At 43.3% G+C, this 27,374-nt stretch overlaps 1 protein-coding gene across 1 annotated transcript in view; it reads right to left on the minus strand.

The window, feature by feature from the left end:
- The window catches only part of arhgap20 (Rho GTPase activating protein 20), a gene marked incomplete at its 5' end in the record, with an annotated part of 64,065 nt that extends 37,260 nt beyond the window's left edge, over positions 1 to 26,805 (minus strand). Inside the window, 2 exons of the mRNA XM_079217850.1 lie at positions 852 to 937; positions 26,695 to 26,805. Of these exons, the coding sequence (XP_079073976.1) occupies positions 852 to 937; positions 26,695 to 26,805 (197 nt within the window). The remainder of the gene's footprint in view (positions 1 to 851; positions 938 to 26,694) is intronic.
- Between the last annotated feature and the right edge of the window lie 569 nt (positions 26,806 to 27,374).

The following is a 27,374-nucleotide window of genomic DNA, read 5'->3' on the forward strand; positions in this document are numbered from 1 at the left end:
GATGAAGAGCATGCATCAACATGATGAAGAGCATGCATCAACCATGATGAAGAGCATGCATCAACTATGATGAAGAGCATGCATCAACCATGATGAAGAGCATGCATCAACCATGATGAAGAGCATGCATCAACCACGATGAAGAGCATGCATCAACACGATGAAGAGCATGCATCAACATGATGAAGAGCATGCATCAACCATGATGAAGAGCATGCATCAACATGATGAAGAGCATGCATCAACCACGATGAAGAGCATGCATCAACATGATGAAGAGCATGCATCAACATGATGAAGAGCATGCATCAACCATGATGAAGAGCATGCATCAACATGATGAAGAGCATGCATCAACATGATGAAGAGCATGCATCAACCATGATGAAGAGCATGCATCAACCATGATGAAGAGCATGCATCAACCACGATGAAGAGCATGCATCAACCACGATGAAGAGCATGCATCAACCATGATGAAGAGCATGCATCAACATGATGAAGAGCATGCATCAACATGATGAAGAGCATGCATCAACCATGATGAAGAGCATGCATCAACATGATGAAGAGCATGCATCAACCACGATGAAGAGCATGCATCAACATGATGAAGAGCATGCATCAACATGATGAAGAGCATGCATCAACATGATGAAGAGCATGCATCAACATGATGAAGAGCATGCATCTACCATGATGAAGAGCATGCATCAACATGATGAAGAGCATCAACCATTTGTTACTTGTGCTGCAACTCCATGTCGTCTTTGTTGCACAACGACAATAACGTGTGTGTGTGTGTGTGTGTGTGTGTGTGTGTGTGTGTGTGTGTGTGTGTGAGCTCGTACCTGGACGTGCTTCTCGATCTGGTGAGTGCTTTGCTGATGACCAGCGAGGGAGCAGACTGTCGCCTCTGGGCCAAAGTCTTCATCTTCTAGAGAGAGAGAGAGAGAGAGAGAGAGAGAGAGAGAGAGATAGACACATAGAGAGAGAGAGAGAGAGAGACACACAGAGAGAGAGAGAGAGAGAGAGAGAGAGAGAGAGAGAGACACAGAGAGACACAGAGAGAAAGAGAGAGAGAGAGAGCGAGAGAGAGAGAGAGGTGGGTCAATACAGGTGGTGGTGATATCATTTTTTAGGGTTTGCACGGTTGCAGAGCACAAATGCTTTCGGATGCTTGTTGGCTGTGTGTGTGTGTGTGTGTGTGTGTGTGTGTGTGTGTGTGTGTGTGTGTGTGTGTGTGTGTGTGTGTGTGTGAGGCTCTAAGAGACACAGGAGGATGTTGTCTGAAAGAAAAGGAGAAGTGACAGCTGTAGAGAAGGATAAGAGGAAGAGAGTGAAATGGATAAAGAAGTCGACTGACAGAGAGAAACTGGATCCATGTGATCCTCGTCTCTCCTCTCTGAGACGAGGATCACAGAAGCACCACAGGATCCCTGCAGCCGCCAGATATTCCAATTCAAGAATATAATCTATTTACGACATACCAAAACCCCGTGAGCCCGAAACCTTTACTGCAGTCTGGTGGGGGAAACGAACCTATGGCGACAGAAAGGAACGAGGCCGTCGCCTCCTGAAGCTCACCTAGACTTCTGCTAACATTCCTAAAGTCAGGTTTATGTTAGTCCATGTGAGGAATAGAGTTATGAAAACATACTAAAGTCAGGTTTATGCTAGTCCATGTGAGGAATAGAGTTATGAAAACATATTAAAGTCAGGTTTACGTTAGTCCATGTGAGGAATAGAGTTATGAAAACATACTAAAGTCAGGTTTATGCTAGTCCATGTGAGGAATAGAGTTATGAAAACATACTAAAGTCAGGTTTATGCTAGTCCATGTGAGGAATAGAGTTATGAAAACATATTAAAGTCAGGTTTACGTTAGTCCATGTGAGGAATAGAGTTATGAAAACATACTAAAGTCAGGTTTACGTTAGTCCATGTGAGGAATAGAGTTATGAAAACATACTAAAGTCAGGTTTACGTTAGTCCATGTGAGGAATAGAGTTATGAAAACATACTAAAGTCAGGTTTATGTTAGTCCATGTGAGGAATAGAGTTATGAAAACATACTAAAGTCAGGTTTATGTTAGTCCATGTGAGGAATAGAGTTATGAAAACATATTAAAGTCAGGTTTACGTTAGTCCATGTGAGGAATAGAGTTATGAAAACATATTAAAGTCAGGTTTATGTTAGTCCATGTGAGGAATAGAGTTATGAAAACATACTAAAGTCAGGTTTATGTTAGTCCATGTGAGGAATAGAGTTATGAAAACATACTAAAGTCAGGTTTATGTTAGTCCATGTGAGGAATAGAGTTATGAAAACATACTAAAGTCAGGTTTATGTTAGTCCATGTGAGGAATAGAGTTATGAAAACATACTAAAGTCAGGTTTATGTTAGTCCATGTGAGGAATAGAGTTATGAAAACATACTAAAGTCAGGTTTATGTTAGTCCATGTGAGGAATAGAGTTATGAAAACATATTAAAGTCAGGTTTATGTTAGTCCATGTGAGGAATAGAGTTATGAAAACATACTAAAGTCAGGTTTATGTTAGTCCATGTGAGGAATAGAGTTATGAAAACATACTAAAGTCAGGTTTATGTTAGTCCATGTGAGGAATAGAGTTATGAAAACATACTAAAGTCAGGTTTACGTTAGTCCATGTGAGGAATAGAGTTATGAAAACATACTAAAGTCAGGTTTACGTTAGTCCATGTGAAGAATAGAGTTATGAAAACATACTAAAGTCAGGTTTATGTTAGTCCATGTGAGGAATAGAGTTATTAAAACAGATTAAAGTCAGGTTTATGTTAGTCCATGTAAGGAATAGAGTTATGAAAACATATTAAAGTCAGGTTTATGATAGTCCATGTGAGGAATAGAGTTATGAAAACATACTAAAGTCAGGTTTATGTTAGTCCATGTGAGGAATAGAGTTATGAAAACATACTAAAGTCAGGTTTATGTTAGTCCATGTGAGGAATAGAGTTATGAAAACATACTAAAGTCAGGTTTATGTTAGTCCATGTGAGGAATAGAGTTATGAAAACAGATTAAAGTCAGGTTTATGTTAGTCCATGTGAGGAATAGAGTTATGAAAACAGATTAAAGTCAGGTTTACGTTAGTCCATGTGAGGAATAGAGTTATGAAAACAGATTAAAGTCAGGTTTAGAGTTCTTTAACGGGCTTCTGTTGAGCTCGCCTCCTGAACGGGAGCTGAAGGTGCAGTAGCGTTGGTGAGCTGAAGGTGTGAGGTGACTGAAAGGGAACATGAAGACACAACACGGAGAAAGACATGGAGCCCCGATGCCTTCGAGTGAAGCCGACCGCCTGCAGGAACTAGCAACCCAGATTAAACATATTCACTCTGATGAAGCAGAGCTCTGCTTTCTCCTCATTTCTCACCGACTAAACTCTCCTAAAGCCAAAGTGCAGCGACAAGAAGAAGAAGAAGAAGAAGAAGAAGAAGAAGAAGAAGAAGAAGAAGAAGAAGAAGAAGAAGAAGAAGAAGAAGGGCTACAGTCACAACATTAGTGTCTTCTTGAGCCCCGAAGCTGAAAAACATTGTGAAAACACGAGTAACTGCATTCTGATGCCAACAGACGACGTACAGTCATCGTAAAGTCTCTGATGTTGATCTGAGTTTACACACTGAGACTGAAAGTCTGTGTTGGTTACTTTGCTCACACACACACACACCACACACACACACACACACACACACACACACACACACACACACACACACACACACACACACACACAGGTGACCTACCACACCTGTCGCATATATGAAATGCTAGTATGGAAACACACTGTACGGTAAATGTTTGCACCAATAGTGCATCAGTCCACATATTTTTTAAGTGTATAAAGATGATAATGATGTTTAAATAATATCATACCAGGGAAAACAAGTACCTCCCATCATAAATACTCAATAATACACATAACCAATGCTGCAACTACATAAATAGATGCATGAAGCATCAACACAAATATATAAATCAAGGCATATGATGTGTATAAATATGTGCAGTTCCTTCTGTTTTCCTTCTGCTTAATATTTTCATGCAGCGCCGTCGTATGAATCATCTGAACCAGGTATAAACTCATTCCGCCTGCTGGAGGGTGCGGTTGCACCTTTTGACCACGCGCTGATTGGGGGCGCTGTTCCCTAAAGGACTGAAGCGAGCAGCTGCTGGAGAGTCTGCTCTCCGCAGAGTGAGAACCAACACGGGGCTTCGAACGCTACCGCGACCAACAGAGACAACGGCGGTCACTGGAGATCAAGACTCAGATATTAAACGGTGTGTTTGTTTTGAATTGAAGAATAACGAGGAGACATGAAGTGCAGGATTTATTAATCTGTGTGCGCCTGCGCGCTGAGTGACTCCGGTCAGTCTGATGAACATATCGGTCATATGGTTAGCACCAAGTGGACCTCCAGCAGCCCGATGGGAAGGTTCCTTTTGGCCGTTTTATTGTTTAAAAAGTTGTTTAATCACGTCGGGATTTGCTGACATTATTAATACAAATATAAATATATATCTCTGCTGTTTCTTTCTTAAAACACTGCGCTCTTCACGTCACTCACCAGATAAACCAAACGCAGTCTGGTGAAACAAAGCAAACGTTTGAAGTACCGACTGTTTTTTAAAGTAGGCGCGTGCAGACTCTCATCGTTATTAGGCGCCAAACAACTGCAGAATTACAAGAATATCAAGAAAAATAACTACAAATTCAAAAGCAATTCAAATCTGAGACTTCAGAGAGCAACATCTCTATTTGTGCTTTAGACTCTTGAGCAAATATCAGCTTCACACGCCAATTTAAATCCCCCCTTTGATCCTGGATGCGCGCACCGGGCACATCAGTGCGTAAAGACGCAGACCCGTGCGCGCGCTCCAATCAGCGCGTACCTTTTTGCTGTCCCCCGTCAGAGAGTCGGACCGGTTCTGCCCCATAGTCCCCTGCTGCGGAGACATGCTGGCCATTAGGAGCGGATAGATCCACGGGGCCGCGCGCGCGGACGGTTAATTCCCATGGTACGAGCGCGAATAAGTCCAAAAGTTCTACCCGGCGGAGAGAAGGGCGCGAGCCCGAGGAGAAGCCATGATGGAGAGGAGGAAGAGGAGGAAGAGGAGGTGATGCCCGTGCGCGCTCCTCTCTCTGCGGGTCTCCACTGAGTCTGAGCGCCGCGGCTCCGCTTTGCCTCGGTTTACTCCAATGTTGGAATTTAGCGGGGGATGAAACACACACACTTCCGCTCTTGCTTTTCAAAATAAAACCGTGTTTAACCCATAAGAACCTGGACCCATTTCTCCTTCAAGGAACATGATGAGGGACATAATACAGACTGATTAGAACACATAGAACACATTTCTGACATTGTTTTGCCACATTGGGCGTTAATGGTAAAACAACATTTTTTTGTATTAATAATTACATAATTATAACATGATTTTTGGGTTTACATTTGTTTTAATATGCGGAATATATATGGATTGAACAATATAAAATATGTGAGCTAAATATCATTGAATCAGCCAAATTAACTGATCAGATCATAATCATTTTTTTGTGCATATGTGTCACACCGTTTTTATTTTTACATGTTTAGGTTAAATTCCCGATGTGACGTATGTGTCACAACGATTTTTATCTAATTTGTTTGGTATCGGTTTCTTCAAGAAGTGTGCTAACAGCAGGTTCAATACATTAAAGGACATGTTGATTAAGCTTTATAATTCTTAAATGGGCGAATATTACTTTTAGCATTTTTAGCATTTCATTCAGATCTGTCACAACCTGGAGCAGCCATCTTGGAAAGGTTGTTATGGTGACACAACATGACATGACCTGTCACATGACCCACCAAGGTGTTCAGTAGGTGTCACTTTATGGCGTTATAATCAAGGATAAAGCTGTTTATGAACTTTCCAGAACATTTAAAGGACGTGTGACACCGGCATTGAGGGTCCTTATGGGTTAAAGTGGAGCTAAAGGGAAACTAAAGGGAAGCTAAAGGAGTTGTTTAAACTACAAAGAGGGAACCTCCGGTGTTACATGCAGTTTAGTTATCTACTTTACATATTGCATTTTGTCCATTTATATCCAGTCAGGGTTTTTTTATTTGCAATATTTGTATTTCTTATAACTTGACTAGTGTATGCAAACCTTTATTTTTATACTTTATTAATGGTCATTGGTGCCTTTTAAGAACTAAGATTCATGTAGCTTGAGGAAATGAATGTTAGATTAAGCTCTTTTTCTATGCAAACACAGCTAGAATTGGTGATTTTAGTTTTTGTGGACCGTTATCCGTGTTTTTTATTAATCTTATTAAGATTATTAGTATAATATATATTCATATTTACCACAATTGTCATTCTACATGTTGATTTACACCAAAAAGGGGATTGGTTCCTCATTTATTTTGAAGGGTTTTCATGTGTTCTGTAGAAGTTTGATGCTCCAGTTTATTTTTTAGTCCGCTGACTATGTCTGAGGTAAACATGATCTTTACCTGTGAAATTAGCTGAGCTGTCTTCAGGAGTTTGTCTACTCTGTTTTATTTTATCAGTGTAATAAATGTGCATTATGATTTATGCACTCCGCTCATTTGTTTGCCTCTTTTATTTTGAAGGCAGAGCTGACTCCTGTCGCCTCGTGTCCTAATCCGCAGGTCTTGACACAAATCATGTACCTGAAAGCGTGCCTGTGTCTGTGTGTGTGTGTGTGTGTGTGTGTGTGTGTGTGTGTGTGTGTGTGTGTGTGTGTGTGTGTGTGTGTGTGTATGTGTGTGTGTGTGTGTGTGTGTGTGTGTGTGTGTGTGTGTGTGTTTTTCCTGTCTCTTCAGTGCCATACAGAAGCTGCCTGTTCGTGAGCGACAGGATGGCGGTTTGCAGGTCCAGGTGTAAGAATGTCCTCCCAGGGCCAAGAACAACACGGCTGATGAGGAGGAATGTCCTCACTATTTTTTTTTCTGCATGAAGGACGCATGACACATGGGCCGTACGGCCGCGGCTACAGTATCCTTTACTGTAGGAGCCCGGTGGGTTGGAGTGTTTACTCTAAAGGTCTGAGAAGAACACGCCTCCATCACAGCTGCACTCATTTGTTGACCTTGCAAACTGAGTTCCAGCATTTGGGATTAAATCTCAGAGTTCGTTGGTTTCGGCAGTTAGGATTTAAATGTAGTAGAGGTTCCCGGAAGTTGATTGATTATTAGAAGCAGCAGCCAGTCGGCAAAGAAAAAAAAGGTTCTGCAAATATCGGACACGTTGAATGTTTCGGGTGACGTAATACATCGAGCAACCGTTATCGAACATTACGTGGTTTGATAACGAGAATAAGAAGTGAGAACGTCTGGCAAGGGCGTCAAACAAACAGGGGTCAAACAAATGAAGACTTTCACCCAGGAGACCGCTGTCCGTGAAACCAAAAGTCAACTTTGACTTAACGCTGACAGCTTTACATGAGAAAGTCTGCTTAGGGATATTGTTGCTTATTCACACTAGTTATGTTGTTACGTGACCTTACATTAGTTAGAATTGTTACGTCATGTTATTACGTTAGAATTGTTACGTTATGTTGTTACGTTGCGTTGTTAAGTTAGAATTTTTATGTTACGTTAAGTTGTTACCATACATCTAACGTAACAACGTAGCCTTACATTCTTACGTTTGGTTGTTAGGTTGTGTTACGTTACGCTGTGCTACGTTATGTTACAGTGTTACATTACGTTGTGTTATGTTACATTGTGTTATGTTACGCTGTGCTATGTTACGTTACATTGTTACGTTGAGTTACGTTATGTTACGTTATGTTACGTTGTTACATTACGTTGTGTTATGTTACATTGTGTGATGTTACGTTGTGCTATGTTACGCTACATTGCTACGTTGTGCTACGTTATGTTACGTTGTTACATTGTGTTACGTTGTGTTACATTATGTTGCGTTGTTATGTTACGTTGTGTTATGTTACGTTGTGTTATGCTACGTTGTGTTACGTTATGTTACGTTATGTTACGTTACGTTATGTTACGCTGTTACATTGTGTTATGTTACATTGTGTTGTGTTACATTGTGTTATGTTACATTGTGTTACGCTACATTGTGTTATGTTGCGTTGTGTTACGTTGTTACGTTGTGTTGCGTTATGTTACGTTGTGTTACATTATGTTGTGTTGTGTTACGTTATGTTACATTGTTACGCTACGTTGTGTCATGTTGTGTCATGTTATGTTGTGTTATGTTACGTTGTTGCGTTACGTTGTGTTATGTTACATTGTGTTATGTTACATTATGTTACATTGTGTTATGTTACATTGTGTTACGTTACGTTGTTACACTGTGTTATGTTACGTTGTGTTTTGTTACGTTGTGTTATGTTACGTTGTGTTATGCTACGTTGTGCTATGTTACATTGTGTTATGCTACGTTGTGCTACATTACATTGTGTCATGTTGCGTTGTGTTACGTTGTGTTACGTTGTTACGTTGTTATGCTATGTTGTTACGTTACGTTATGTTACGTTGTGTTATGTTACGTTGTGTTACGTTACATTGTGTTATGTTGCGTTGTGTTACGTTATGTTGTGTTACGTTATGTTGTGTTACACTATGTTACGTTGTTACGTTGTGTTATGTTACGTTGTGTCATGTTACGTTGTGTTGCGTTATTTTACATTGTGCTACGTTATGTTACGTTATGTTACGTTACGTTATGTTACGCTGTTACATTGTGTTATGTTACATTGTGTTGTGTTATGTTGTTACATTGTGTTGTGCTACGTTGCTACGTTGTGTTATGTTACGTTTTGTTTCGTTATGTTACGTTATGTTGCGCTGTTACATTGTGTTGTTACGTTGTGTTATGTTACGTAGTGTTACATTATGTTACGTTTTGTTACGCTTTTACATTGTGTTATGTTACATTGTGCTATGTTGCGTTGTTACATTGTGTTATGTTACATTGTGTTATGTTGTTACATTGTGTTATGTTACATTGTGTTATGTTACGTTGCTACATTGTGTTATGTTACATTGTGTTATGTTACGTTGTTACACTGTGTTATGTTACGTTGTGTTGTGTTACGTTGTGTTATGCTACGTTGTGCTATGTTACATTGTGTTACGTTACATTGTGCTACGTTAAATTGTGTTATGTTACGTTGTTACGTTACGTTGTTACGTTACGTTGTTACGTTACGTTGTTACGTTACGTTGTTACGTTGTTACGTTACGTTGTTACGTTGTGTTACGTTACGTTGTGTTACGTTACGTTGTGTTATGTTACGTTGTGTTATGTTGCGTTGTGTTATGTTGCGTTGTGTTACGTTATGTTACGTTGTGTTACACTATGTTACGTTGTTACGTTGCATTGTTAAGTTGTGTTATGTTATGCTGTGTTACGTTGTGTTATGCTACGTTGTGTTACGTTGTGTTGCGTTATTTCACATTGTGTTATGTTACGTTACGTTATGTTACGCTGTTACATTGTGTTATGTGACATTGTGTTATGTTACGTTGTTACATTGTGTTATGCTACGTTGTTAAATTGTGTTATGTTACATTGTGTTGTTACATTGTGTTATGTTACGTTGTTACATTGTGTTATGCTACGTTGTTACATTGTGTCATGTTACATTGTGGTATGTTACATTGTGTTATGTTACGTTGTTACATTGTATTATGTTACATTGTGTTGTGTTACGTTGTGTTATGTTGCATTGTTTTATGTTATTTTACATTGTGTTATGTTACGTTGTTACATTGTGTTATGTTACGTTGTGTTACGTTGTATTACTCTGTTACATTGTGTTATGTTACATTGTGTTATGTTACGTTGTTACATTGTGTTATGTTACGTTGTTACATTGTGTTATGTTACATTGTGTTATGCTACATTGTTACATTGTGTTATGTTACATTGTTACACTGTATTATTTTACATTGTGTTATGATACATTGTGTTATGTTACGTTGTTACATTATGTTATGTTACATTGTGTTATGTTGCGTTGTTACATTGTGTTATGTTACGTTGTTACATTGTGTTATGTTGCATTGTTACATTATGTTATGTTACATTGTGTTATGTTACGTTGCTACATTGTGTTATGTTACGTTGTTGCATTGTGTTATGTTACATTGTGTTATGTTACATTGTGTTATGTTACGTTGTTACATTGTAATATGTTACATTGTGTTATGTTACGTTGTTACGTTACGTTATGTTGGTTACATTGTTATGTTATAACATAAACACAAGTGATGGTTTTCTACAAAGTAGTTTTGTTGGCTAACAATCCTTTACCACGCAGAATTGTGAGTTTCTGCAAACGTGATTTGAGGCTGATATGACACATTAACATTCAACTTATTTTACGTAGTTGTTTTTTTTTTTCAAAAAAAGCGAAACCTTTTTTTTGCAGAGCCACAGATTATCTGTCAGTCAAAATGGGCCAAATCTTTTAACAGAATTATTTCCCACAGCAGCCCAGAGAGGGCCACTATCTCCTCTGCACAACAAACCCAGAGGTATGCCTGTCCCGTCTTATCCCGTCCTGAGGAGCGGCCTGACGGGCCGATAAGGTTCTCGATAGCCTTGATAGCGCTCGGCCATCTCCTTTGATCAGCTCACGGGGAACACGTCTGTCTGGAGGACCGCTGAGCAACATTCTTTCTCTCTGCGACTAAAAAGCGCCCTGTCATCAAAGTCACGCGTTCTTGAACTTCAGCAGCACAAACCTGCAGGTTCAGGGTTAAACGACTGCTTTGGCTTCCGGGCTCTTTGTCGAGAGGAGTCCCTTCGTCTGAGGGACCCGGAGCAGAGAGAGAGAGAGAGAGAGATTAAAGCGAGGGTGTGTCAGCGATGCGGTTGGAAACGCCGCCGGTTGACCACGACTGCCGCTGCGCCGGGTTGCGACTAAACAAAGCACTTGCTTACTTTTCTTTTTGGTGTCCATGGAAGAAAAAAAATCAACACGTCTCTCCACAATAAGTTTATTCAGCCCAAAAAAACACACACACACACTCACACACACATCATCGCTGTCAGACGGTTAACCGAGCCGGCAGAGGGGAATGGGAAGCCCACACACACACACACACACACACACACACACACACACCTTCAAATGGAAAGACAGAGAATGAATACGTGTTCACGTGAATACCGTCTGACATTTCCTTTTAAGTGTGTCTGTAAGGGAATGTCTCGGTCACGCCTGGAGAGCCACGGCCATCGAGAAGCTGAAGCCGGGGAGAGGACTGACCCTGAAGGCCGAGAGAGAGAGAGTCCAGAGATCTGGGCTTTCATCTTGTCTGCGCAGGGTTGCGCTTTACACTGTAAACACATGCACCTTCACACACACACACACACACACACACATAGCCGTATATCTATTTAAAGTCCCTTCCCTCCCTCCCTGCGTTGAAAACAAACACACACGTGCGGGCGTTCGATGCCGCGTAGTCGGCCGGGTGACGGATGAGGGAGGAGCCTCAGGCAGACGGGGCGTCGCCGTGACCCAAAACAGCCTCCACCACCTCCACCACCTCGCCGCCGCCGCTGCTTTAAAAAGCCAGACTTCCACGTCGTCTGCCAAAAATAAAGAACCACTGTTTCCCTGTTCGAGGCACGGCGCTACACATTCTGGAAAAGATGACAAGTGGGTGTGAAATAAGTTTGTTGGAGGCGTTTAGCTCTCCATGCTGACGCGTTACGAGTGTGTGTGCGTAGTGACGTCCTCTCGCCTCCATCAGCGGCGTTCGGCTCAGACGACACGAGCCACGGCTTTCCCTCCGCCGAGCGCAGACAGCAAGCAAGACCCCCAACATGTCAAAGCATAAATAAGCATCCCTGTATTTTCATACATGCGATATGTTGTGAAATATATATTTGTCCAGCAACACGTGTCAATATCCGCTCGATGCGTCTCTTCTGAACAGAGTTCCATCTTTATGGGAAATGAGGTTTGGGAATAAATCTTTGAAGCGCCGTTTTGTGTGAGCTTTTTAACGTTATTTATATTTCCTCGTTCGTGATTATGAAATACGGAATAATTTTGTGGAATTTTACGAATCAAAGTGCATCAGTGCTTTGATTGCTGGATGAGAGGCGAGGAAGCACAGAGGCTCCGGGGAAGAAGAAGAGTTAGTGATGTGCATTGAAGAAACATGAATTCGTCCAGGAGAGAGGAGCTCAGTGTATCCTAAGATGTCCCCCAGCAGTCTAGACCTGAAGCAGCTACTTGACAAATACATCCATATGTTTGATTCACAGTGTTGGGGTAACGAGTTACAAGGTAACGGATTACAGTAACGATATTACTTTTATAGGTAATGAAGTAAAGTAACGCATTACACTCAACACATTGGTAACTACACTACTTTACTAGACCTCAGGAACGCGCTTTCCTGCGTTACCCAAGACATTTCTACCAGTCTGAAAAGTTCTCTTTTAGAGACACTTCCTGCATGAACATTAGCAACAAGCTGCTAGCTAGCGCTGCTGCTGCTACTGCCCGCGACCCCTCTGCCCAAGTCGTGTGTCGAGCCTGGTCCCGCTACCTTCGGTGGTTTTCGGGGAGCTAGCAGAAGTTAACGGAGAGCTTGCGGAAGTTAGCGGGGAAGTGACGCAGCGCTAGCAGGAGCCCCAGCCGGCTACAGCGGGGAGCTAACGGGGACTCTGACCGAAGGTAGATTGTAGTACTTTAATGTCTCTTACTGATAGCACTTTGTAGTTTAACTTCATTGAATAAATTGTGCTTTCTTGAGTTTGTCCTCATGGTTGAATGCTCTTATTGTAAGTCGCTTTGGATAAAAGCGTCAGCTAAATGTAATGTGCAAAGCCCAGTGAGCGGCTCACATTGAGAGGAGCCCTCTGCTTGTCGTCTTCACTCGAGTCCATCGCCCTCCTCGTTTACTCCTTCAAACCCTCACAGACAAACATCACGGGGCGTTTACTCACAACGAGAAGAAGGATTACATCTTTTTGCATCGCTCTCCTCCAGCCAGAGAGTCTCCGTCTCCGCCAGCTTGTCCAAACACTGCGGCGGATCAGGCCGTGGAGACAAAGGGCTGCGGTGAGAGGGAGCGGCTCAGGTGGAGGAGGACGTGTCCACAACATTGTGTTGGAGATGGAAACTGTGGGTTTGCTGGCCACCGGTCTGGGCACCGGTCTGGGCTCCGGTCTGGGCTCCGGTCTGGGCTCTGGTCTGGGCTCCGGTCTGGGCTCCGGTCTGGGCTCCGGTCTGGGCTCCGGTCTGGGCTCTGGTCTGGGCTCTGGTCTGGGCTCCGGTCTGGGCTCTGGTCTGGGCTCCGGTCTGGGCTCTGGTCTGGGCTCCGGTGCTTTCGGTCTTGTTTTCTGAACCCGATGACGTGCCGCTAGTTAGAAACGTCTAAACCTTCTGTTTGCTTTGTTTGTTTGTTTGCAGCCAAAGTGGGAAAGTTTCATTCTTCTGGATCTCCTGTGGAGGCTCGTTGATTACAGTCGTGTGGCTTGAAGCCGGTTGTGTGAGCCGTCATCCTGTCGGCTTGAAGGAGGAACCAAAGTTATGTGACTTTTTCTGTAATTAACTGAGACGTTTCTTGAAAAACGAGCTGAATGTGCGACTGTGTTTCTGCCAGAATGATGTCCTCAACTGGAAGGACCAATTAACACAAATAAATACAAAATAAAGGGATCAGGTTTAGACTGTATGAAGAGCGTCTAACGTCCTGAGACGACGCCCCGCCCTCAATCGTGCCGAAGTTAATTAAACGGGTCATTTGTACAGTAATTCACAGCTCGTACGATATCAAACCCGTTTCGTTGTACCGGGCTGTAAACATGTTTATTTCGGCTTTTTAACATCGAGGTCTATGAGGATTGACTCAAGCCTCCAGTGGCCATTTGAGGAACTGCAGCGGCTATTTGTACTATTTGCTTAGTTAGCCGTGAGCACAGCTAATGAAATTCTATTCACCTCTGTGGTATTTGGGGGGGAGAGACATCCCAGAGACAGATTTCTCAAATTCTTCGCAGATACAAATCTAAACTATGTCCACGGCTGGAGGGAAGAGGGAAAAGGAAAAGTAGGTCATTGGGTTGCGACCCTTTAAGTCGCCACTTGTCCGACAGTTTGTGAAACCTGTGAAGTCCAGACAGGCGAGAGACACCGAGACAGAAGTCAGAGAAACAGACGGTCTGAGCCCTGCTGCTGGCCGGCTACATCTGCTCTCTTGTTATTCACACACACACACACACACACACACACACACACACACACACACACACACACACACACACGGACCCCTCCTCCACCTTCCAGACCCTCTAACCCTGCTGCTAATCTGATTAGCACAGTCTCCCTGCGGACTGAGGGATGCTAGTGGAGCCTGTGTGCTTCATCGTTGTTGTTGTTGTTGTTGTTGTTGTTGTTGTGACTGTATTGAACTGACTGGATGTCACACATGCAGCAGTGTGTGGCTGACCTGGAAGGTTTACTTTAACATACAAAACACACACATTTAGATCTTTTGAATGTTAATACATATTTGTTTATGTTATTTGTTCTATTTGTGTATGTTTTTATCATAATATATTATTTATGTTACTATTATTTAACGTATAAATCACTTTTGCGTCCGAGTTTTGGTCCCGAAGTCAAAACGTGTGTGTGTGTGTGTGTGTGTGTGTGTGCGTGTGTGTGTGTGTGTGTGAGGATGCAGAGGAACAGGTTACGTTATCCGGTCGTGCCGGTGTCAGCAGCGGGTTCAACCCAACAGGGTTTCCATGGGAGAGCAGCAGGGGTCCTGTGTGAGCGAATGGGCCGATACAGGGAGTTTTTAGGAGGGAGGCGATATTTGATATCTGTATAAAATGGAGCAGATATTCCCCTGCATGTTGATCTCAGACAGGAAGTGATGTCACGTTTGGGTCCTCGTCTAAACGCCTCGAGGACGTGTGAGTAAAGCTGTTCTAATATGCAAATGAGCCAGATGCACCTGTCCCTTCCTGTGATGTGTCATGAGCCGGACCCCCGGCAGGTTCAGGGCGAGTAGAATAAAAACATTGCCCCTAAATGGAAACGCCTTCTTCAAACCATTCCTGCAAAGCGCACGTTCCCATCGGATGATTTATGTCGGTTATAACGTGAGGTTGTAAGTGAGACTGGACAGGAATCAACTCTGGCTTTCTACACGACGACGCGCTCGTTTATCACGTCTTCGTTGTTGGATCGTGTAAAACTTTGGACTGAATCAGGGTTTTTTTCACACACAAAAATTGCAAAATTCAAGTTTGTAGGATTTCTGACAGAAAGCTCTTCCTCATGTTCTCGTGTTATCGTCAGTCTTTTAGAAATAAAGTGAGGAAATTATTTAACAGGGTTCATACACATTCTGACCAATGGGTTTTCAGGACTTTTCCATGACTTTAAACCAAATGTCCATTTCAAACATTTAGTGAAATCTGGGTGTAAACAGTAAAAAGTGAGTAAATGTAGTATTTAAACTAACAATGAGAACACAAAGCATACAGTAAACCTTAAATGACTCAAATGAATGAGACAATAGTTTGATTAAAAGAATAAACATTTATATAGATGCCTGTATGTATGCCTGCTTATATTCTGAGTCTTTCTTTTAAAAGCATATTAATTATTTCCAACTCAGCGTAAATGAACGACATGAACACATGAATATAACACATTTACATGAACACATGAATATAACACATTTACACGACTTTTACTAAACTTTTGGGACTTTTCCAGGCCTGGAAATGACATTTTAAAAGTCCATGACTTTTCCAGGTTCTCCATGACCGTAAGAACCCTGATTGGGTTAAATTCTCTATGCAAGTTACTCTCGTAAAACAGTGAGTGAAAGCCCGGTTCATCCCTCCGTCCTCTCTTCATACTTCCTGGAATGAGTTTTGAGCATCGTGCTTCATCTCTCAGCTGAAGCAATCCTGGAACTACTGGTTTACTCTCCTGCAGGGCTGAACCCCGGTGACCCCGTCGGCTTAACAATGACATTTCCAGACAGAGGTCATCTTCTAATTATCTTTTACCCGGCCAGTAATCAGTCGCGTTTGACCTCCATAGATATGTGCAGGTTACTTTCTGCACTGCTTCAGCATCAGAAGGCAAAATGGTTTTGATGAGGAAGTTGTTTTTGCAAAGCGACGTGTTTTTGAATCCAGCACTGACTCTCCACCGGGTTGACCTTCATGTAGCGGATCAGTTGGAGACGGCGTGCCGGAGCTCGTCTGAGCATTTGTGTAGTTGGCCTTTTGTTTCCTTAAAAACCTCTGAATGATGACGGCAACTTTTTGGGAGGTCGGGCAGCTCTGTGCGTGTGCGTGTGTGTGTGTGCGTGTGTGTGTGTGTGTGTGTGTGTGTGTGTGCGTGTGTGTGTGTGTGCGTGTGTGTGTGTGCGTGTGTGTGCGTGTGTGTGTGTGTGCGCGTGTGTGTGTGTGTGCGTGTGTGTGTGTGTGTGTGTGTGTGTGTGTGTGTGTGAGCACGTCAGTCAGCGCAGCGTTCACGGCGTCGACACAGCAGAGCCCTGTCACTATGTCACTATCCACCGTCTCCTATCAGCGCCGCCGGGGGTCAAAGGTCGAGTCTGCATTCCAGCGGAGGTCAGGATCGTTTGTGGACGCCGAACTCGGACAAACAGCCAAGCATGGCTGTGAAGCGTGAACGTATTTTTATTTCAACGAGTTTAAAGTATCGTAACATCAAAATACTCCAGTTAAGTACGACTGCACAGAGAGAGAAGCGCTGATCCCAGATCAGGGAGCGGCTCGCTCAGGATCCCGTTCCACTGTGGCTTCACCGGAAGAGCAGGGAAGGCCCGGTCTGGGTTTTATTAGATGGCCAGGGTGTGTGTGTGTGTGTGTGTGTGTGTGTGTGTGTGTGTGTGTGTGTGTGTGTGTGTGTGTGTGTGTCTTAATGAGACTAGGAGGCACGTCTTGGCCGTACAGCGCCAGAAAAAAAACAGGATCTGGACCAGAATTGCAATGTTGAACTTTTCTTCTTTCTTTTTTTTATTTCCTAGCCACAATTAGAACACACACAGTAACCCAGTAATTACATGCTAACTTATCCACATTCTACAAAAATGTGTGTGTGTGTGTGTGTGTGTGTGTGTGTGTGTGTGTGTGTGTGTGTGTGTGTGTGTGTGTGTGTGTGTGTGTGTGTCGCACACAGAAACGCGTCCTCTCTGCTTCCAGGGAACGCCTGTTGCTATTTTTAAACGCTCTGTGGAACCGCGAGTGCTGTAAATCGTCTTGTGGAGGTTTTTTTTCTTTTCGCTGCACATTCGGTCGTGCGTCCCTTCACAGCATGAAGGCAGCAGCAGCTGAGAGCCGACTCTAGGTGGCCGGAGCGCAGGCTGTGTGCATGTTTGAATGTCTGGTGGGGTTTTGTATAATACATCACTCTCCTTATCGCTGTGGCACACTGAGGAATGGTTAGTTATTTAGTTTGTGCAACACACTCAAGGCTGAGGAAATTAGATCCTGGTATTTAGAGAGAATTCTTTGCTGAAATATGTCAATGACTGCCGTGGTAATCTGGGATTTTTAGCATGTCTGTGTGTTCGCAAGCCAAAGATGGCTGAATGTACTGAAACAAAGCATCGTCCTCAACTGAGAGTGATGCCGAAGCCTGAGACACAGCTTATCAGTCTTCTAAAACGGGATTTACATGAAAACCTGCAGCTGTTTCTTTAAAATACCGTTCAAATGTGGCAAAATGTGGTTCAACAAATTTCCACAAAATAGGGTGCAAAATGTGTGAAGCAAAACATGAAATGTATTGTGCAAAAAAAGAGCAGGAACATTCAGCAGGCGGAGCATCAAGAACAGAGCAGAGCTATAATATTTCAACATGTGATCATATTCCAGTTCATACATTATGATATGATACATTGTGATGCCAGTCGATACTTTACGTTATGATATGATACATTGTGATGCCAGTCGATACTTTACGTTATGATATGATACATTGTGATGCCAGTCGATACTTTACGTTATGATATGATACATTGTGATGCCAGTCGATACTTTACGTTATGATATGATACATTGTGATGACAGTCGATACTTTACGTTATGATATGATACATTGTGATGCCAGTCGATACTTTACGTTATGATATGATACATTGTGATGCCAGTCGATACTTTACGTTATGATATGATTTGCGTTTCCTTGCGTCCATTTGCGTCTTTGCAATGACTCTGTATGTCATGTACTCGCGCAAAAAAAAAAGTGCGTCATGTTTTTGGTGTGAACGCTGCATAAGAAGCAGCAGTGGGAAAGAAGTCACATGATTTGCTGATGATAAGCCCGTTTCCATTTAAATACAATCTCCCGACAAGGTGACCAAATCAGTCGGGAAGGCTTTACTTACAGATTCCAAGTTTAACCGTAAAATTTGCCAATCATTGTGTGGACAGTACTTGTGAATCACCTGCTTCGGGTTTCCAAATCAGTCAGAACAGTAGACTTTGCTTTCTATTTTAATGATCAAATTGAACAGGAAATAGAAATATCACGTCATGCAACAGATTTTTCTCGTGTGCATTTGTCTTCCTTTGAGGGGGGCAGCTTGTGTGATTCTTTGAAGACGGTCATACGGAGGAGACTAATGGACATGCAAGGCCGTTTCTTGGCAGCGCGCCATAAAGGGGCAAAGGGACACGCACACTTACACACTTACACACTTACACACACACACACACACTCAGAGGCTAATGTAAGCATTCTCATAAGTCATTATAGTCTGTGTTGCCATAGCAGAACTCCTGCTACTGTGGAGGAGAAACAGTGGCATCGTATAACGAGCCCTATGGACTTAAAATAGCTCTGATGAAATAAGCCCCTCCCACCGCAGCCCTTCATCTCCATAGTGGAGAGCCACTATGGTCTCTCAATGCGTCTCCACATCTGAAGTCTTATCTGCAGAGAAGTGCTCTGCAAGATAAAGCTCGCTTTTATCTAATTCCTCCAAAACTGGAGACATGCCGCAATATGTGATTTGCAGACATGTGATGCATTTGTAATTTATTCAACATTGGAATATTTTGCAAAAACTATTTTTTTTGCAAATCAGGGACATAAAGTGACACAGCAGAATAGTTTTTGTGGTGTTGAGATTGAAACTATGATAACTAGAGCAATGAAGAATGCATTGAATGTGTTTTGTTCCTTTAACCATATTTCATTGTTGTAGTTTCATTACAATGTTTTTAGAACGAGCCGCTGGCTTATCTTGGAGAAACAACTTGATGCATTGCTTTTAAAACACAGCTCATATCAGCTGACAGAGTCCCTTGAGACTGACGGGGACATGCTGATGCCTACTGAGGCGACAAAGCCGCTATCTGTCTGATCGAGACATAGAGAGCGTCTGCTGGAGGAGAGTCCACTGGCACGATGGAGACTGGCGGTTGCTATTTTGGTTTTCTCAAACTGTATGAGACAGGAAGCGGAAGTGGTGTCAGAAACCACGCAGTGTTCATCGTCTCACAAACATGCTGATCTATTAATCTCTTGAGCAAACAAGAGCTTTATCTTAAAATGAATGAACAAGCAATCGCAGAATGCAAAGCTAATGGAGCGTTTTACAGCCCAGTCACGATGCTAGCTGGAGGACAAACAAATCGCCTCGGAGAAGTGGACCCGAGTTACACATCAAAAATGTAGTCTCGTTGTGTTGTCGGGTGCCAGAATCGATATCACACACATTCGAGATGATGAAAAGTTATTCAGCGAGCTACAACATTAGCTTGTTGCTAATAGTTTAATAGTGTAGCTGGTTTGCTAAGTACGTTATGCGTTAACGCAACATTGGTTACGGAGAAGTATCCAAACAAAGTGCGTGTGGATGAAGCATTAAGTTGTTGAATTTGACTCATTTAGCGGCTGGTTGGCTAACTAGCTAGCTCCCATGCTATTTTCACCATTCTTTCATGTTACGTGTTGCAGAAATGAAACCAATAGCTGGATAGTGGGTCTAACTGGCCCACGACTTCACTCCTCATGAAGTCGCGATGACACTACTTTTCCAGGAGGAGTGCGGGCGGCTTGCTAACCAGCCTTGGACACGGACAAGCTAACGTCCTAACTAGCCAGTTATGCTAGCCATCATCTCTTGAGCTCTCGTTTCAAAACAAAGCCGTCAGCCAGCGGTGGCTGTTAACTTTCTCAGGTCACACTTGCGTAAAGTGACCGTACACATTGAGAGAAACAAGCTCCAACTTGCAAGCTAGCGTTAACTAACGTGTTCAAATAATGATGTGTGCCTCCAACAAACATGCAGCATCATGTTTACAATGCAGAAAATGGGTCTAATAGCAACAATCCAACAAAATAGCCGGTGAGGGAGGTAATACAACACTTTTCTAAATATTGGAGCAATATAACTCTCTCAAATTAGCTTTCTGGGCCGGAAAGGTGGATCTGAAAGCCATAAATGTTGAGTATAATGCCAGGTAACCATTACAAAACAAGTACGGTAGGTACACACACATTGCCACTATAACACAGCAGCTCAGTTTGGTAAACATTGCAAAGTGTGTTCAGTTTGTAGTGTTTACAAGGAAAACATCATGTACAGTGTAGCAACAGGGAAGTGTTTCCAAAACATAACTGCTGTGAAATAAAAATAAAAAACCCATCTCTCTTGCCACATTTTCCTGTGCACAATAAAATATATTAACATCCACCCTTCCCATTTTTTTTCTCTGTCAGATTAATTTTCTCTGCCAGATCACGTAAAGGCCGACTGATGAATCTCTCTCTCCAACCTGAGAGAGATCTTTCTGCTCGCGTCTGAGGGGAACTTCCCATGGAGAGAATTCACAGACATGTTGGTGCATTTTATTTATTTATTGCACTCTCACTGCACACACTATATGCACTCATGAAAATAGACGCCGCGCATGTTTTTGAACTCGGTTGCCCTCGAAAAAAAGCCATAAAAATAACCCAACCCAATGACCAAATCACTTCACGGATGGCTTAGGAGTGCACACCACTTCTACACACACACACACACACACACACACACACACACACACACACACACACATGCACACAATTACTCACACACTACAGCAACAAAGTAAAAGCCCAATCTATTCCTCCATCTCCTCTAGCGGTCTGGAAACAATCTGAACGAGCTCATCCGCTGCAGAGCACCCAGGGTCTCTCTCTCTCTCTCTCTCTCTCTCTCTCTCTCTCTCTCTCTCTGCTGATAGGATAACAGTTGTGTTTGCTGGTGTTGCTATAGGAACACAGTGTTGTTTGACCACATGCACACGCTCTTCAGACACTACCCTGTTCAAAATAGCAGCACTGACATTTTTACAATCGTTTGAATCTGGAGCGCCCCAGGCAGACACCCACTTGAAAGTTACCTGTTAGCATGCAATGGATGAATTATTGCAGGGGCCTCCCTGGCCTTCACCTGCAACATGTCACTCAAGGAGACCGAAAATGACCACAAAGAAACACAAAACGACGACAATAAGGTGCAAAAATACTACAAAGAGACACAAAACAACTAAAAAGTGTCTCAAAGCGACTACAGAGACACAAAGTAACTACAAAGAGACACAAATAAACTACGAAGACTCAACATCGACTACAAAGGGACACAATTCATCTACAAAGAGACACAAAACAACTTAAAGGAGGCTCAAAATGACTACAAAGACAAACAAAGTAGCTACAAAGAGACACAAAGTAACTACAATGAGAGGTTAAACAACTACAAAGTGACATAAAACAATCACAAAGAGACACAAAAACACATTGAGATGTATCAACTACAAACATATTTTTGAATGGAAGCAAAATGGATGCTAGAAACACCAATCAAGTGGTTCTTGTTATAATATCCATGTCTGCTCATCACACATGCGCTCAAGATGCAGATCTCTCATCTGCACAACATTACTTGTGCTGAGATGTTTAAGTAATGTCAGCGGACCTATAGTTGCAGAAACGCTACCAACACACACATATAGATCACTTGTCTGTCACTAGCGACCTCTACCCTCTTGGTCATGTCCTACCGGTTTGAGGAAACTTGTACTAGCAACACTAGCTTAGCATCTGACAGCGCAGCTTTACAGTGTGGTGGCAGGAGGTCAGCTCTCAGGGAGTAAAGGTGTCTGAACTCAGAGTTCATCGGTGCAGCAGCAGAGGGAGCTCCCTCTCTCGCTGTGGGGGTAAAGTTATCGGAGGCCTGCCAGATGCCATCTCATCAGAAACCTTATCCCCTTGTTCTCCTTGTATCCTCTCCTTCCTTCCTTACCTCCCTCCGTCCTCTCTTTCTGTCCCTGATCCTCCTGCTCTCTAACCTGGGAACGCACGGCCAACGGGACATAATCCCTCCTCTTACAGTCTTAATTCCACCTCAGACTTCACAAACTGCCGTGTCACGACCACCGTCTGCAGCCGAGGAGACGTAACGCGACCCGACGCTGAACCCCCGGCTCTCGCTGTCATTGGACGAGGCAAAGCTGCGATGGTGGCTTCTAAAGGAGGCGTCTTAGGAGGCGTCTTAGGAGGCGTCTTAGGAGGCCTCATAGAGCCGCTGGGCCACCGTGAGGAGGAGGAGGCCGAGAGAAGTTCAAGTAAACAACACCAGTAGATCAGGAGACCGGTCCTTGGGTCTGAAATGGATCCTAAATTGTTGCAAAATCAAGTCTCACCTCTTGTCAAAGCATGTCCAAGTCTTGTGTCTGTGAAGAGCAAGTCTCAAGTCCTTAATGGGAAGTCCAATCCTGGTCTCAGGTCTTCAAGGACAAGTCCAAGTCAGGTCTCAAGTCCTGAAGTCCAGGTCCACATCAAGTCTTGATGAACAAGCTGAAAGTCAACTGCAGGTCTTCATTGTCAGCAGGGCAACTATTGTTGTTTTGATTTCACCAAATCAAAACCCCAAAACGTTCAATTCACTCTGAATGCTAAAAACACACAAAGAGCCTCAATGGAACATCAGAGTTATTGATCCTGAAGATCTGAAGCTCTCCAAAGATGTTTAAGATGTTGCACTTCTCTTTTTTAGAAGACTCTGGGACACATTGAGGAGATAAAGTACAAAATCCCTTCAAGAAACGTTCACACACACGCACACACACACACGCACACACACACACACACACACACACACACACAGACACGCGCGCACGCACACGCATATATATATATATATATATATATATATATGCATTAAACCAGTCACATGAGAACAATCGCATACCTTCATACAGCTTGATTGTTAACCTCCTGAACCCTCACACACACACACACACACACACACACACACACACACACACACACACACACACACACACACACACACATGGTATATAATATACACACAGGCACTATACATGTCTAAATACATATACAGTACATCAGTATGGCCTGATTTAATATGACTTCAGGCAGTAATGATATACCTGGAAGAGTCAGGAGAGAGCTTTAATAATACACTGAGCTGCATGGCTTCTGAACTCTCAGTGTGTGTGTGCGTGTGTGTGTGTGTGTGTGTGTGTGTGTGTGTGTGTGTGTGTGTGTGTGTGTGTGTGTGTGTGTGTGTGTGCACGTTTATGGCTGTAGCATCAGACACGAGTCTCATAGTATCACTGGGCTGTGTTGACTACAAACAGACCGATATTCCTGCACACACACACACACACACACACTCTCACACACACACACACGCTCACACACACACGCAAGCACGCACACACGCATTGACCTCTGAGTCACATAACCTTCGTCATGGTCTTCATCCTCTACCTGCTCCAATGTGTTGATGTGGTGAAGCCAGAGACCTCGTGTTTCCAGGTTCTACGACACATCGGGCTTAGCATGTCTTATCTTCTCTTATCATATCATAACTTATCTTATCGTATTTTATCTTCTCTTATCATATCATAACTAGTCTTATCTTATCTTCTCGTATTTATTTATCTTATCTTCTCTTATCTTCGTAGAAGGGAAAGTAATGCCGTACCTAAAACATCTACTTTAGGCCACACGCTATTACAAGACTTTGACATGACTGGTAAGCACATGAGTGATTACCTAATGTTACATTCATGAGATTAAATCCATATCTTTGTCCGCTGCTCTCTTCAGGTTGACTCTGAGGCGTCTCCCTCCACACGACGCAGCATTCCTCTGACATGTTTGTCACATGTTTGTCACGTGACGGACCCTCACTTACACCCCGTAACCCTACATGTAGATGTGTGTGTGCACACAACACGACACACATTAGCATTACCGCGGTCCTACCTGGTAAAACCTTCCCCGCATGATTCTGTACATCGTACCCGGCTGCCACCCAACGCTCCGTCGTTGTTATTGTGTATGTCCAACGAACAGCGATGTTCCAGCCAGGAGGTTGTTGGTTCAAGTCCGGAGATATTTGAACCCAAACGAGGATCTTTTCCTCGACCGAACAAATGCTACGTTCACTCGCAACGCTTGAGTTTAATTAATTAAGTTAATTCGCGTCATTCGATTTTTCGCGCCTGAAAGAGGGCGTGGCTTATTTCTGTGGCTTTTCTCCGTAAAAACAATTACTATTTCCACCATTCACCATTTAAATATCACTAGTTCTGCTTTATACTTGTTTTGGAAGGCACATTTAAAAAAATGCAAGGAGTAACTTTTGGTGAGACATCATGTGACCGTAGGGCAATACAAGGAAGAGCCAGGTGGAGCTCTGCAGTTCATCCATTGAAGAGGCGGAAGAGGCCAAAAGGTCAGAAGGCCTCATGCAGCCAGAAGACGACGCGGATCACTTCATAAATATTTACATCAGAGGTAGAAAGCTTGGAGGGGTTCCAGTCATAAATAACGTTTTAATCCGATGACGGAACAGAACCTTCTGGATAGCAGCATCGCTCGCCTCGCGGTGACGAATGCATTGAGTTGGACGTCCGCCCAGCCGGTGAAAGTTGATCTGATCACAAACAGGCCTCTCCTCACGCGGCTCAACTCAACCCAGCATCTCTTCCAGGAACGAGCCTCCAACTCAACGCTTCAGATGAGCGTCACGTTTCAGCCTTTCACCGCGAGAACACCTGCTCAGTTCCCTGTGTGTGTCCAAAACACTGGTTTACAGTCGCCCCCCGGACCCTCACGGCCAGACCCCCTGAGGGCAAACACAAGGGGAGAAGGCCTTAAACAGAAAGTGAGAAGGCCTTTCAAATCTAATCCCTCTAGGGGTTGTTATATAAAACTGTAAATCATAGCTTGTTTTATGAAAAAAAAGGTCAAAACTGCTGTAGTTGTATGTATTGAACACCATAAGTAATATAGAAGTGAAATATATGGTTTGGTACATGTGAAAATTAAAATGTCACAAATGTGCCCCAATGCAAATGTTCTCTGTTCTAAAACCTCTAACTTTGTTCTGCTTCACTTTATCAAAGTCAACCTTTGCAGAGAGAATGTTCACATATTGAGTTATGATTTGGGTTAGAGAATGTTCACATATTGTTATGATTTGGGTTAGAGAATGTTCACATATTGAGTTATGATTTGGGTTAGAGAATGTTCACATATTGAGTTATGATTTGGGTTAGAGAATGTTCACATATTGTGTATAATTTGGGTTAGAGAATGTTCACATATTGTGTATGATTTGGGTTAGAGTTGGACCTTACAGCTGCATCATTTCAAAGAAATAATCATCCTGAAAGTGTTTTTGTTTTTTTTATAGGCGGACCTGAAACCTTTTAATTTTTTTCTGTGTGTCATCTTCATTTACTCTTAACCAGTAACATATAGACTGATATTTACACATCTGAACTACATCTCACATGTGTACCTTTTATTATAACACCAACATTATTCAAACAGCCCTAGTGGTTGCAGAGATACACCCTTTTTAGTTTGGGATGACATTTTTGAAGTTTTCAAAAGGTTAAACTCAAAGAGAGAAGGCCTTAAACTCGGCCCTTCATGGTGCGTTACCGTCACATATTAAACAGAAGGTTGGGCTCATTTCCAATCCCCCAACGAGATAAGATGAGAAGAACGTGGTTTGATTTGAAAGACTTGTTGCAGGACCTGGTCTTACCAGAGGAAGCAGAGTGGTCCATCAGGCTCTGAGGCCGTCTGCAGCGTCACAGATCTCCTCCGGCCCGCTGACTGCAGCGTGGTTGTAATAACGGCTGCACTGATCCCTCTAAACACGCCGACATTACGCTGACTTTATTGTGTTATGAAACGCGGCTTACGCACACTGCTGCAGGCCCGGGGTTGTGCAACGCTTATCAGCGGCTCACAGTTCACGGCACAGTTCACTTCTATTTGCCACATTGTGATATCAATATCATAATATTTATTTTAACCAGCCTTTTATGTACTCAACATAATCTGCAACTGGCTTGAATGCACACGCTCCCTGGCCAAAACAAACCACCACTATAATGAAAGGAAGTATCCCACCAGGGTTTATCCTTTCATTCCTCCGTCAGAAGGAGTGTGTCGTTCCTTTTGGGGATTTCTACGCTCAGAAATGCAACAAGTGTGAAAACACACTTTGGTGTCTCCCCGTGAAATTCCTTTTAGGTATTCTCTGACTTTTAGGTATTCTCTGACTTTTAGGTATTCTCTGACTAGAGCGAAGGAGTCTTACTTTGACGCCGTGCAGCTCCACGCAGCTCCCGGCTCGGCTCCGGCCCACGCGCCCGTCCTCCATCCCCACCAGCAGCTCCAGGTCCGAAAACCTCTGCCTCCCGCCTGGCATGGTGTGTGTGTGTGTGTGTGTGTGTGTGTGTGTGTGTGTGTGTGTGTGTGTCCCAGGTCTCAGGTCCCGGGTCTCAGGTCAGGTCAGGTCTTAGGTCCCGGGTCTCGGGTCCCGGGTTCAGGAGCCCCCTTCCCCCCCGGCCCCCCTGTAGAGATCCATTGTGAGGAGGTTCACTCAGCCATCAGCTGGCCGCTAGGAGCCAGAAAAGGATTTCCCTGTGCAGCCGAAGCTCTTAAGTCCTCTCAGCCCTGAGCTGCTGCCGGTCTGGCTGCAAGGTGTCTGGTCCAGACCACTATCACCCCTACCCCCCGTCCCCAGGCTCCAGGCTCCAGTCATCCCGTGCCCGGACAAGCCCGCCTGGTCCCATTGGCTAGTCAGGTGGAAGGGGGCAAACAAGGGGGCGGGGCCGAGGCCAGAGGAGGAGGAGTCAATGTGAGGGGGGGGTCCAAACGGTCACGGAGGCGGGACCAAAGAGGAGAGGATCAATCTACTCACGTGTGATGGTGATGTGGGGAAAACAGTTTGATGGACAGTTTGCAGGAACATTTTTGTGATTGAAAAAAACTGAT

This window comes from Taurulus bubalis (genome assembly GCF_910589615.1).
Source record: "Taurulus bubalis genome assembly, chromosome: 1".
NCBI classification, from domain to species: domain Eukaryota; kingdom Metazoa; phylum Chordata; class Actinopteri; order Perciformes; family Cottidae; genus Taurulus; species Taurulus bubalis.